This window comes from Mycteria americana, chromosome 2, assembly GCF_035582795.1.
Source record: "Mycteria americana isolate JAX WOST 10 ecotype Jacksonville Zoo and Gardens chromosome 2, USCA_MyAme_1.0, whole genome shotgun sequence".
Taxonomy (NCBI): domain Eukaryota; kingdom Metazoa; phylum Chordata; class Aves; order Ciconiiformes; family Ciconiidae; genus Mycteria; species Mycteria americana.
Window position 1 is genome coordinate 6033432 of NC_134366.1, and position 13208 is coordinate 6046639.

A 13208-nucleotide genomic window follows, 5' to 3' on the forward strand; every position below is an offset into this window, starting at 1 on the left:
GCCACTGGGCCCCATAACAACCGGGGGGGGGTCCAGCCATGGCACCCCACACCCTTCAACCCTCCTCAGCTAATGGGGCAAACACCTGGGTTAAAATCAGGTGCCATTTGGTGGTGGGGGGAAGATTTGCTGAAGAGGGCAGAATTGGGGAAAACAGGTGCTGCCTCTCATATCCAGCCAGCGACTTGGATCCAGGAGCAGGAGACATGATGGTTCAATAATAAAAAACACACCAGTTTTTAGTGATATAAAGGGTTTCAGTGCTTCTCCAGCACTTGCTGACTGACCCCGCACCCTGTCACCACGGGGCAGCAGGGCTCAGCCCAGGCCCAGCCACCATGGCACCCCAGGCTGCAGCAGGGTGCACAGGCCCATCCGCATCCCCAGGCCATGGGGGACAGGACAGGACCCTGGTGTGGTAGTCATACCCACCATCTCTCTAAGAAGTCACCCCTCAAACTCTTCTCCAGCCCCCAGCAGGCATCATTTTGCTGCCAAAAGCGTGGCAGCATGGTGCCTAGCCCTGGATCAGTCCCCAGCACCGAGCACACCACACAGGGCTGGGACCCACAAGAGGAGTTCTGACCAGCTCTACGCTCCTTAGACTATTTTTCTATTTAGTCAACTAAGCAAGACCAGCACGAAAGCCCTGCCCTGTCACCTTCCATAGCTAATTGTCAGCTTGCTGCCTGCTTCGTCCATGCCACCTCGTGGGCCCCCAGCCGGCTCCCCTAACCCCTGGGCTGCTCCCTATAAGGGGAGCAGACGAGCCCACCCCATTTTGGGGGAGGAATTTGGCCATACCCCCACAGGCAGTGCCCAAGCATGGGCCATGACACATTTTGTTGGCTACCACAGATGTAACTGGGTAAGCTGCTTTGCCTCTAAGCACCTCTAAACTTGGCCGTGAAGCAGCGACCATAACGCAGACCGTGTTTGCAAACCCCATTTGAGGCGCGCAGAGAACGACGAGAGCGCACCTCAGTCCCCTGCTACCGAAGTTCGTAAAGAGTTTGAAAGCATGGCAAAGATTAAATAAGGAAGTCTCTGTTAGCCAAAGAGCAAGCATTTACCCTACAGAGCACCAAAAAGAAACTTAACCCAGCCTTGACCGTTCCAGCTGCCAAAGGCTTCCCAGCCCCGAGCTGGCTCCTGCACCGGAGGGCTCCCACTTGCAGCCCTGGGGAAGGCGGGAGGCAGAGACAGGAATATGGCAGCGAGAGTCAGGGCTTCCCTATAAAAGCACAGAGAGCTGCGAGATAAGCCGTGCTAAATGGACGTGGTAGACCTCTTGGACAAACCTGTTGTTTTTCATTTGCTTTTGCAGATTAAAGTTAGTCTAGGAGAGCTGCAAAAAAAAAAAGAGACCCTTAAAAAGCAAAATTAACCACATTTAAGAAAATTTGGTATGCCTGTAGGTCTGCTGAGCATTGGGGGGAAAAAAAAAAAAATAGAGGGGCTGTTTGGTTTTATGGCACGATGCTTTTCCTCCCACAGCATCTGCTTGCAAAACTCCTCACCACTTCAAAGGTACCAGGTACTGGTTTCTCTCTCTCATCCCACAACAAACTTTCACAGCTTTTTTGCTAACCCTGCCCTTTGCTCCACAGATACTAGCTGCCGTTTCCTTTAATGGATTAACATAATTAAATTAAACTTGGGGCAATTTTCCAGCCTGTTTTCCTGCTAAGCTTAAAATTTGCTCCTTCTGAAGGAGGGCTTATGCGCCTAAAAGGCAGCCTATTTTTTTCCACCTCTATCAGTTTGGTCTAATAAAAGATATTACTTCTCCCCCCCCAATCCATACCTCTCTCTTGAGCACACTTGAAAGGAGAAAAATGTTTACCCAGCGAGAAACATAGCTGGCAAGTTATTTCCCCTGACTACCTCCGATACCTTTGAAGGTTATTTGCGGGCTCATAAAGACCTCTTTCTCCCTCCCAGCCCGGCTACTTCCAATGCTCAAAGCCACAGCCCAGAGCCTGTGAACTCCTAATCTGTTGCTGCAGCAACGGCTGCAACGTCCCAAATACAGCGACGCAGGTCCGGTCCCGCATTCCCCAGGTGCCCAAAGCGCCTGGCGTGACCCTAAACAGGAGCTCTGGGTGCAACGGACACGGTGCCAGGAAAGGGAGAAGGAGACACGGACACCTCTTAACTCGGACACCTCTCGGAAATAACAAAAGCTGAGCTAGAAAGCCTGACGTGCCTTATTACAAGATAAACTGCTGCAATTCAACCTGAATTTTTTTTTTAATAGCTCTCCGCATACAAAGAGTAAGTGAAGAGCAAAGAGCAAGTGAAGGGCAAAACCATTGCCTTAGATTGAGGAATGAGGAAGACAAGGCATGGGAGAGCTGAGACATCAATGCCTGTGTGCAAGCGGATAGGGAGAGTCGGTCTGTTCTCCTCCCACCAACCAGGGCAGTTCTCTCCATCTCAACGGCCCCCAAAAAAACACCAAATTGGGTTAAATGGCCAGACCGTGGCTGTGCAAACAGGCCCCCTCCTTCAGCAAGCTGCTGTGCCTTCTGCCAGCCCAGCCTGCAATCTTCTTCTCCAAATACACCCACTCCGTCAAGGCAATACTGTAAATAAGCATCATTCTCCCATCTCCCGCACCTCAGATTACCTTTCTGCTGAAGCAAAGGTCACGCTTGCTCCAGAAAAGTACTAAAGACGTAAACCTTTGAGTTGTACGTACATATGCGGAACAGAATAGATAAGTATTCCTGGAGTTTTTATCATCAGAAACACGCATGCACACAGCATTTCATAGCCAGAATTAAGAATACTCAAATCATTTTTAAATAAAAAGGAGTTAGGCAATAAACATGCTGGTGTTATACCAATTTCTGCAGGTTTTTTTAATAATATTTGTGCTGTGATATCATGTTTAAACACAGCAATTTTTAACAGCCATTGACCATGGTCCTTTCACTGTGTTGTATTTGAGACGTGGACATCTTTCAAAGTGTCATAGGCACTTGCTGGGGCACAGCTACATCTTGATCAAATTATAAAGAGGTCTTGGAGCCTCACAGAGAGGTGGCAGATGGCAATGGACTGCGAGCTGGAGGAATTGCTCTGTGCCAGGAGTGAGCGGTGGGACATCCTGCTTTAGGACACGTGTTCTCCACTCCAATTTTTTGCCCATTATCAAGGCTGAGAAAACCAATGTGAGAAGCACGTCACTTGGACTCTTTGAGGCCCGAGAAGAATGCCAGCCCAACCACCATGTTAAAAATTAGTATTATTCATCCAACCAGCAGGAATTACAGTACCAAACTGACAGCAGACAACCACTTCAAGCTCCGGCACTGTTTTGGATGATCAGTGTCCAGAGAGGTGTGTTGGGGACCAGCCTTCCTGAAGATGTCTCTCAGACCCATGCTCAGTCATCTTACCCAACTTCACTTCCATACCCAAGGCCTGACCCACTCAAGAAACATGTGGTCAGCTCCTGAAGCAACAACTGAACACCTACGGCATGACCACATCTCTCCCTCCAGAAATCACAAAGTCCTTCCAATGCCATTTCCACCTACAAACCATCTTTGTTCTCACCACCTTTCTTTCCCATACAAAGAAAAAGTCAAATGCTTCGGTACAATTACAACTGTTACACATCTGGAGTAAACTGTCCCAAGACAACACTAAATGGGAGTCCAAGTGATTTATTGAAGACCAAAGCATGAAGCAAAACCAGAACAATTCTGTCCCAAGATCCTATGCTGTATCCAGTTGCTCTTCTCTCTGAAATTAAGCCCTCTCATCTATCCTGCAGAGAGATGTCCAGGTCCTTCACAGACAGCACTAAGAGAATAAGCGTCAAGTGACGTGGTCATGGCCGCGTCTACGCATCATAAGACCACCCAACACCAAGGACTTCTGCTTAGGCTGGCCCCAAGCTGGCACATGTAGAGATACTGTCTTGGACCTGCAACAGCAGAGCAACGTACCCACAGCGCCGGGATGCCATGGCTGCAGAGAGCTAGTCCAAGCCCACTGCACCGCATGACGCAACCAAACTGCTATGTCAGAGGTGCAGCCCATGGAGATGCCAGAAGTCCCCACTTCCCATCTTGTGGTCTCCATACAAGGTCATACAGCTTCCCTAGAACATGTCCAGGAGTGAACAGTCCTATGCTGAACTCTGAGACACTGAGCAGACTATAAATAGGATCCTAGGAAGAAAGGTAGACCTGGAATAGACCTTCAGAGATCGCTTCATCCAACACACCTCCTCTGTGGCCCACCAGAAGGGAATCAATGACGTGACTGCAAATTCCCTGCTCTTCCCTTGAAAACACTCCCCCATCCCAATGCGTAGAGGAAACAAACTCACTTCCCCCTCTCCTTTTATATGTGTAACTAATAAAACCTCAAAATTTAGCCTAATTTTCTGTGCGTCAGCAAAGCTGTTGCAATGATCCTTTAACAACCACCACTCAGTAACACTGATCAAGATACACATCACTTCATCCATCTTGCCCCAACAGTCAAGCCAGAGACCAGACTCAGGACTGCACCATGATGCTTTCTGAATGCAGCCTGGCAGATCTAACCGGTCCTTACACAAGCACTGATGCTACGTTAGTGATGAGCTATAGCAATGCTCCAAGCAATGACGTTTGGGGAAGGGGACATGAACAGCACCTTCCAGCCACACGCAAGTGGAAGCAGAACTGCAAATCTGCACAAGACTCCTACCAATTCAGTTCGCCTTCCCAAAAAACAGTCACAGTGCCTTGCAAAGGGTGCTCTCTTCACTACGGTGTTCCCGCAATTACTGCTTCCCCAGTGCATCCATATTATGTTTACAGCTGACAGTTTGAAGGCACCTCGAGCAGTTTCTATCAACCGCACCCTCTGTAAAAGAAGTCATCAAATTGACTGTCTGCTGAGAACTGGACTGGAGTCAGCAACTCATTCCCTACTGGTGCTCAGAGGGAGTCCGAACTTTCCTTCTTAAAAAAATAAATTAAAAAAAAAATTGCATTGACAAAGGAGTGGCTTTTGCCTTCAAAGTGAAAATGTCTCTAAAAAATTTTGGGGTTTTTCACCAGGGATTTTAAACTGAAATTTGTCATTCTTTATATTGAAGAAGCAGGTCTGGACTTTCTATTCCCTTCCTTTTTTTTTTTTTTTAACTTGGCTTTAAAATAGTCCTCTCCCCACAAAATCTCTCTTCTAAGTAACAGAGAAAGAGAAAAAAAACCCAGAGAGGTAAAGCCAGGATGGGGTAAACACTGCTCTTCTCCTTTCTCCATGGGGGAGGACAAACAGTTAAGGTGTGGCAGTGGCTTCACATTTTTCATTTTTTAAATTCAAACCACTATCAAACTCTGAACCACTTTTCTACCAGGTTTGCAAGGACAATCCCTAAATTACTGGTATTCCCCCCCACCTCTTTGTTTTTGTTTTTTGGGTTTTTTGTTGGTTTTTTTTTTTTTTTAAAGCACCATTTCAACCAGCCCTGAAAAGTTTTGGGTGAACTTGTGTAAATGCTGCAAATCTAAAAATGAAGTGCTCAGCTTCAACCAGTACTCCTCTGAGATCTCTTCCCCTTTCTTGGGTCACCAGGTCAGGAAGCCATTTCAGGAGATTAATTTAGTCTCCTCTGTAACCTGCCTCTTCTGGTGAAGGAAACAGGACAACCCAAGCTCAATTAGCTCCACGTGTTAATCAGGCACTGACACCCACGTGAGGTAGAGCCTGGCCTCGTTCTTCAATCTGCTGAGCTTTCTCTTTTCAGCAAAATTAAAGAAAAGGAGCAGAAACCCTTACAGGTGCTGGAACTGCCACTGGCTGGCAAAATGGCTTGTAGACCACTTTGGAATTGTTTTTGTGGTCAATGTTCATTCTGCAAGGAGCTTTCTCATCCTTTGCCATGCTCATAAATGCATGAAATGCTGGCTGAATCCCAAACCCAGCAGTGCTGCTGGCAGTAAGGCATGCGCCTCCTGTGGAGCCCTTTAGCAGGGATGGGAAGAGAGCAGGCAATCCCTCCAGCTGTGTCCCACCTGTGTGACAGGTTACAAGCACAGCAGCAGAGCATGGACATTTTCCTGCAAGTAAGGTATGATTTTGCAAGAGTAATGTGGTAAGTTTGATGGCCAATGGCATGAGAAGCTGAAGGAGGCTGGGGCTCTCACGCTCATCTCCTGCTCATGTGAGACAACACCACCGACCTGATTGTTCACGGGCTAAAACTGAGAGAGTCCGGCACTTCTAAGTGGTCCCAATTTCTGACATAAGTTTTCTTTAGCAGCAGAGATAAGATCAAGATCATTATGTACCTCCAGAGCTACAAATAATTTCCACTTTAAAAAAAAAGTCTCCCTCAGCACCACAGAGCATCTGATACAGAACTATTCCAGTGGAAGAGGAAGAAGGTGCAAGTAATCCAGGTCACCGATTAGAAAAGCAGTATGGCTCTGTTTGAAACAGAAGCTTCCTTGGGAGAAGAGATACAGGGAATGAAGATGCTCTGCCCAGAAATACAAGGCAGACTTGGGAAGAGACTCCAGCTAGAACATGACCCACCAGATCACACTGATGGTAAGAAGATAATTTGTCCAATTTCGACACCACTGGAAGGCAAAAAAAAATTAGAATGCAATGTAATATTCAGCCAAACCACCTTGGCAATGTCTCCCACTCTGTTGTCATGCGTGGTAGCCCAACCAAAATTAGCAGACTGCAGAAAATGAATTGCTTCAGGGGAATCCAGTTCTTACCCATCTTTCCATCTACATCAGGCCTCCATTCCACCGGTCCCAGACACTTGTACCTTATCCTCCACTCTCAAGCATCCACCCTGTAATAACAAACATACACAGAGTTTACAGATGAATTTTGACATGTCAACAGAGACTGAACAGGACCACCCTTCACAAAGCATTTCCCCACCATCACCTGGGCTGGAGGAAAGAGGAGAACCATTTAGTTAGGAACTGAGACCAGGAGTCTGCCCTCCTCTCCACACCCCAAAGGTAACACACTACAACCCCGGTACCTTTTTGTTTTTAAAATCTTGGAGTAACCACCTTAGACTTGTGCCACAGGTCTCCTTTTGTTAAGAGCAGACCATCTTTAACACATTACACCTTTAATGTATTTTTACATTATTTAACGTAACCTTAAAGCAATATCATCTTTAATGCATTACATTTGGCAGCATCCCTATGAAATAACACTTGGGGAACAGACAGACAGCAGGACATGGAAAGTCAGTCCCGGAGGCAGCCAGTATCAAAGCAGAAACCTAAATTTAGGCCTTCCAAATTCCACCCAAGGTTCCTCAAGGTTGGACCAGCCTTCCTCTGACCGCATGGGAAAAAAACCCATTTTTCTTCACCAAGAGGGTTATCAAGCATTGGAACAGACTGCCCAGGGAAGTGGTTGAGTCGCCATCCCTGGAGGTATTTAAAGGACGGTTGGATGAGGTGCTTAGGGATATGGTGTAGTGGTGGTTTTTGGCAGTGTTAGGTTTATGGTTGGACTCGATGATCTTAAAGGTCTTTTCCAACCTATATGATTCTGTGATTCTGTGAAAACCCTGAGTCTGGGCAGTTCTCGGCAGCAACGTATGCCCCATACATCCCTCTTGGCAGGCCATGCCCCTACAGCCTTTCCAGAGTCCCTGCCTGTTGCCAAGTGCTACTCATGGCTGTCCACTAATTTGCCCCAAACCGATGCAGAAGGGGATTCAGTTACCTGGCATGCTGCATTTAGCCAAAGCTCTGTGCCCAGCAAAGGGGTGGGGTTTTTTGCTCACCCAGAAACTTAAGAGTGTAAACCTGAGCCTGCTGGAGTCAGTCTTGCTCACTAGTGGAAAACCTCATTTTACACTGAACGAAGGTATAACCCACCTCAAGATGGGCACCTTTTAAGCAGCAATGTGATAGAAGTGATCAGCAAAGACCAGTCCACTTCAGCTGACTGATAAGCACACAGATTTCTTGGCCATAAATCTGTGTGATAGCATGAGTAAATGGAGAGACATCTCAAGTACTTCATCCGACTTGCACGGAGAGAGTAAGACATTCCTGTCCTGCAGTCACTGCAGGCAACATTGCCCCAAAATCAACGAGAGCTGTGTATGCCAGGACAGAGACGTGAACTCTGCAGTGTTATGCATCATGGATTGGGCAGAAACAGCAGAAAAAGGCACTTCGAAAATCTCCCAGCTCAGTCAGATCAATTTAAACACAATAAAAAAATCTGAAGTGAACCAGGAATGATCGCAAGCGTGGATTAAAATGATTTTCTGCAACTCTGGCGCCTTGGTGCTGGCAAGCAGGAGGATATTTATCCAGCCTATTTTGAGAGAGACGAGCAGGAAGGGAAAGCGATAAGAAAGCAGCAGAGGCGGAGACATCCATGTGCCCCGAAGTGCGTTGTTCCTTTTGCTGCTGCAGCTTCCTCTCAGGACAGCACCGTTTAGCCTAAGAACCCACGGCCGCCGGGGACTCTGCTCTGTGCATTTTCAAGACAAAGGAGGAGGCAAGGAAGTAACTAACAGGCTTAGAAAGGTTTAAAATCCTATCTTGAGAAGGAACCGGTCAGCCTATGCAAAAGTGGATCAAGAGAGAGCAGAAAAACACCAAAAAGTAGTGTAAAAATTCCATCTGATTATAACAAGAGCAGGAAACAGCCCAAACCTTCACTGATTTTGCTTTCAAAATTGATGCGACACTTCCAGCAATTAAGCTGCACGCAGAGTTTGCACGAAGGGCCACCTGCAGATAGCCTGGATTAACCCTAAATTCCTGGACTAGCCCAGGTTAACTCTCCCATCAGTGTCGCAGACTTTTCTAATGGCTTTTTGGAGACCTTCCAGACCTTTCCAATCCGTATCTAGTTACAAAAGCATGCACCTACAGGAACTGTGCAAACGAACTCTGGAAAAACAGGTGACCTTTCCATCAGCAGAGCCCTGCCCTGTGCTCTTCTCCATCATCTCTGCCATAGCAAGCCCCTGAGACCCCACTGCCCAGCTCTCGTGAGCAAACCAGCCCCCGCATACAGCGCAGGAAATCTCCACGGATGCTCAAGAGAAAAAAGGTTTTCTGTTTTAGCAGATCTCTTCAATCCTGAGGACAGCCAGCCTTCAAATTGGTCTGCAAACACCGGCGATTTCCGTGGCTTCCCAAAAATATATACCAGCAGCTTCCTGTTACAGAAGGACAAATTCCTGTTTCTAGTACAAATTCTGCCCTTTTATTATATCCCTTAAAAAAACAGGGGGGGAGAAAGGGAAAAAATAAGGGGGGGGGGGAATCCTTTTTCTACTCCGATGCACTTCGAAGCAGCATCCCCTTCTCCTCCCACTAAGCTCCCTGATCAGAGCCTTCGAGTGTTGGCAGTCTGCAGCGCAAACCAGTGAGCATCTGAAACAGGGCTCCTACTTTGCACTCCACTGCTCCCACAGCTAGCAGAACCAGCCTCCGCTGTAAATCTGCTCTAAATCTCCACTGTCAGTCTACAAACTACTGCCCTGGTAACCTCGCCGTGTACAAATGCCTTCCACAAAGCAATGAAAGTAAGAGCTCAGCAAAGTGTCAGCTCCCAGGGATGCTGGGGCGATGCAGAACTCGTATCCCAGGTTTGTGCCTTGCATGCAAGAGACTTTGGCTGCTCCTGTCTGCTCAGGACACTGCTGGAGGTTACTTATCCTGCAGGAAGGTCCAGTAGAGATGCTCTCATCTGGAATACAAGCAGCTTTGATTTGACCGAGCTGAACTCAATTCTGCAGCCGAAGTGGCTCAACATCATTACGGCTACATGAGTGCAGAGTATGAGTATCCACGCGAGAACTATATGCAAGGTTATTAATCCACTTTAAAAATTAATCCCGGTTCTTCCCTTTTCACCCCATACTTCTGGCTGGGAAAGGATTAAGCAGACTGAGTTCATGGGAGACAACAGCAACATACTGCCCAGCTAGACAAGACTCCAGCCTCTGTCCATCTAAGTTGCAGAAAACAAAGCAGGGGAGGATAGGATGGAGAAGAGCTGTCTTCCCTGGATGTGAGGGAAGACAAAAGAGTGACTGGAAGAGACTTACTGGGAGGAAGGATGTAGGATGGGAGGTAGGACAGCTTGAAGAGTGCAGTCCAGCATTGAAAGCTGGAGTCACCAGCAGCCTACCATTGATTTGAAATGGGATTTACAGTATCACTTACCCCAAAAAGGGCTGTTCTTACCCCACAGAGGCTCAGCATCCAACGTAAAACACAGCCTCCAAGTCGGGATGTCTTGCCGCTACTGCAAGTGACATCTCCCTCTGCAGTTTACCATCCCCAGGCTTCCAGGGAAAGCAGCACCTACTTATTCCTCCCTGAGCACCACTTAACACTTTGGTTTGAAGTGTAGGGACACACCACCGTAAAAAAATAATAATAAGCCACAGTTGCCCCTGAAATATGGCTCAGCTGGAAAGCTACTCAAACTAGCATTGCTAAAATTGGGACTTTCCTTGTTTTTTCAAGCAGCAGGGAACAACATGTTGGGCTCAGAGAGTTTAACAAGCAAGAGTCAAGCGGAAAAAATCTCTCCTTTTTAAGAGTTGACCACATTAACTTTCAGCAAGTTTCCGGGAGTCCTGCCAGGGCGCTGGAGTGTTGTATACTACGGAACTGTTAAAAATATTATTGTAAATGTTATTTTCAAAAAGCTTCAGAGGCCAGGGCTGGGGTAGTGTTAAAAACAACAGCAAAGCAAATGAGATTGTTTTAAGGGTGAGAATACAAGCTGTATGCATGCTGATAGCTCAGTCAAACAGCCTGCAGGCTTGGCAAAGATGGATTCAAATGCAAAGAAAGAGCGGTTGAAATATTACAGGTTTCCTCAGATCATCTCAACCTTTATCCTTATAGTTTTGTTCTAGACACTATAGGACATTTGTCCTGGTGCACATAGAGCTGGCCTGGAAATGGGATCCATATTTAGGGGCTACACAAAAGAATAGCTAAATTTTGGTGACACTTCTGACACCTAAGACCCTACTCATGGAATTTTTCTGCTCAGGTTAGGATGTGTCACACAAGGTTACTCAAAAAGTAGCCATTTATGACTATACATCTATGTTTATGAGCATGCAACTGGGATTGACTTTTTGCAAACACTTGTGTAACCAGGCCAGGTTTGCAGGCGTATCTCCCAAGTAGGCTCAAGGACAAACTGCATGAGCCAAGACGAGGAGAAAAAAAAAACCTTTCCTGAGCATGCACTGGTCAGGCTGCTAAGCAAGAAGTGACATACATGCATCACCACAGCTCACATAAGGAGTAAGCCAGTGCTCTGGGAACCACAGCACATGAAACCCAACAAGCAATTCTATATGAACATGCATCAGTTGAGCTTTCTTCTCCCCGTTTTTGAGGATGGCACCCCAAAACTACTTACAAATCTTTTTCACAACATATGTTGCTGGGAGAAGAGATCTGTCCTTAAGAGCCATCGTGCACGACGGAGGATACCTTTAGTCAGTGACCCAGTCAATGCAGCTGTATTCAACAGCTGCTTCTAAAGAAAAATCTCCTGAGCCATCCTGTTGATTCCAGCACGTGTACGCAGAATAAGAGCTTTAACACCTGCATGACTCCTGCTGTTAACTTCCATGACAGCTCTTTAAAACAGCCATTGAGATTTTAAAACCCCTCCCCTCTCAACCCTTCCTCTTCTCGCAAATGACTTTTTACTCTAAATGAAATGTTGCAGCCAGCATACTCCATAAGTTCTTTTTTTCAGTTAGTTTCTTTTCTTGCTTTACAGTAATAATCCTTTTACCAAATTCAGTGGAATAATGAGTCATTTATACTGGCATATAAGATAGCTTTGATTTTGCATACAGAACTCAAACTTCTGGCAACCCATAAAACAAGGAAGCAAATCAAAAGGATTAGAAAGGACTCTTCCATCAGCAAAAACCAGACAACACAGCCCTATCAGGTCAGAGTTAATGTATTTTTTTATTTATATATATATTATATATATATATATATAAAATTTATATTATATATATATAAAAATATATAATTTCATATAAATATATATATAAATATATAAAATACATCTATATATATATAAAAAACAGACCAGTTAAGCAAAGCAAATTTCCAGAGAACACACGTGGTCCCCACCTGTTTGGTTTTTTACTTGCATCGAGGTCTGCACAGCGCAGAACTCCGTCTCTACTGAACTCGCACTTGTTACAGAGGAACTGCCTCCTCCAGCAACTGGCAGAGCAGAACCAATTTGCAGACACCCTGATTACACCCCAAAACCCACCTCAGTCCCACCATACACTGTGCCTAAATGTAAAGTTTTAAATCAGGCACTGAAGTGACCAAGTCTAAAGGATCCTCATCTCCTGCAACCCGGTATGTTCATCTCCCCAGAAGCCAGCCGAGCCAGGATTATTTAAACACACACACCCCTGCTTGCTGAGGATGAAGGTCTGCAGCTAGAGGATAGCACTGTTCTCCGTAATTTCCCCTTTTACAGGGCAAAATCCTGTCCTCAGATAGTTATCTGTGCACTTACAAAGCAGAGAGACACCCCGATGCAAGTTACACCAACAGAAACCCTCCGATTTCAATGAACATACCCCCCTAAGTGAACACAGCAAAGGGGAAGGTGTATCTCTACATACAAGATAAAAGCCAACACAGAAGAGAGTTATAATTTCTTCCTCCTGCAGGTTTTCATGGCCTTTTTTTTTTTGTGTTTCTCCTCAAATGACTGAAGACTTTGTGGGGGTGAAATTAAAATAAGAAAGCGTATCTGAAAAAGTGAGGCTTCAGGCCTCTTTCTGCTATGTCCCTGGGAAAAGAGAGGAAGAAGAAGGACCAGAAACCAAAAAGGAGGAATAGATACTAAAACCTTCAGATGAAATATGCTCTCAGAAAAGCATTTGCCTCAGAGCAAAATCTTTCCTGGCAAAAGCAATTGAAAGCAATTGGGAGAAAAGCATCTACGCAGCACCGATCTGCTATCTGGCATCAGAAATGAAGAGTCTCTGTGAATGAAGCTTTACACCAAAGAGCTGCAAAGCCAACGATGTGCAATGGAGAACCTGGCCCGACAGCTGGCTTCTGCACAGGGACCGGGACACCCAGTTCCCCCCGTGGGTAATGGTAGGCAGGAACCAACCCTGCCTCTGTGGCTTTGACCTCTAAGAGTATCAAAAGCATTAC

The 13208-nt window shown here is 46.1% G+C and overlaps 1 protein-coding gene across 4 annotated transcripts in view; it reads right to left on the minus strand.

Annotated features, from left to right (window-relative positions):
* The window catches only part of LOC142405246 (mitogen-activated protein kinase kinase kinase 3-like), an 83262-nt gene that overhangs the window by 53829 nt on the left and 16225 nt on the right, over positions 1–13208 (minus strand). For 2 of the 4 annotated variants that reach the window (XM_075492310.1, XM_075492309.1), the window contains exon 2: positions 6744–6823. The exons of 1 other annotated variant lie outside the window; for it this stretch is intronic. In XM_075492310.1, coding sequence (XP_075348425.1) covers positions 6744–6747 — 4 coding nt within the window. In that variant the 5' untranslated portion in view covers positions 6748–6823. Of the gene's footprint in view, positions 1–6743; positions 6824–13208 lie in introns of those variants that run through there. One more of the 4 variants, XM_075492312.1, reaches the window with a different exon arrangement.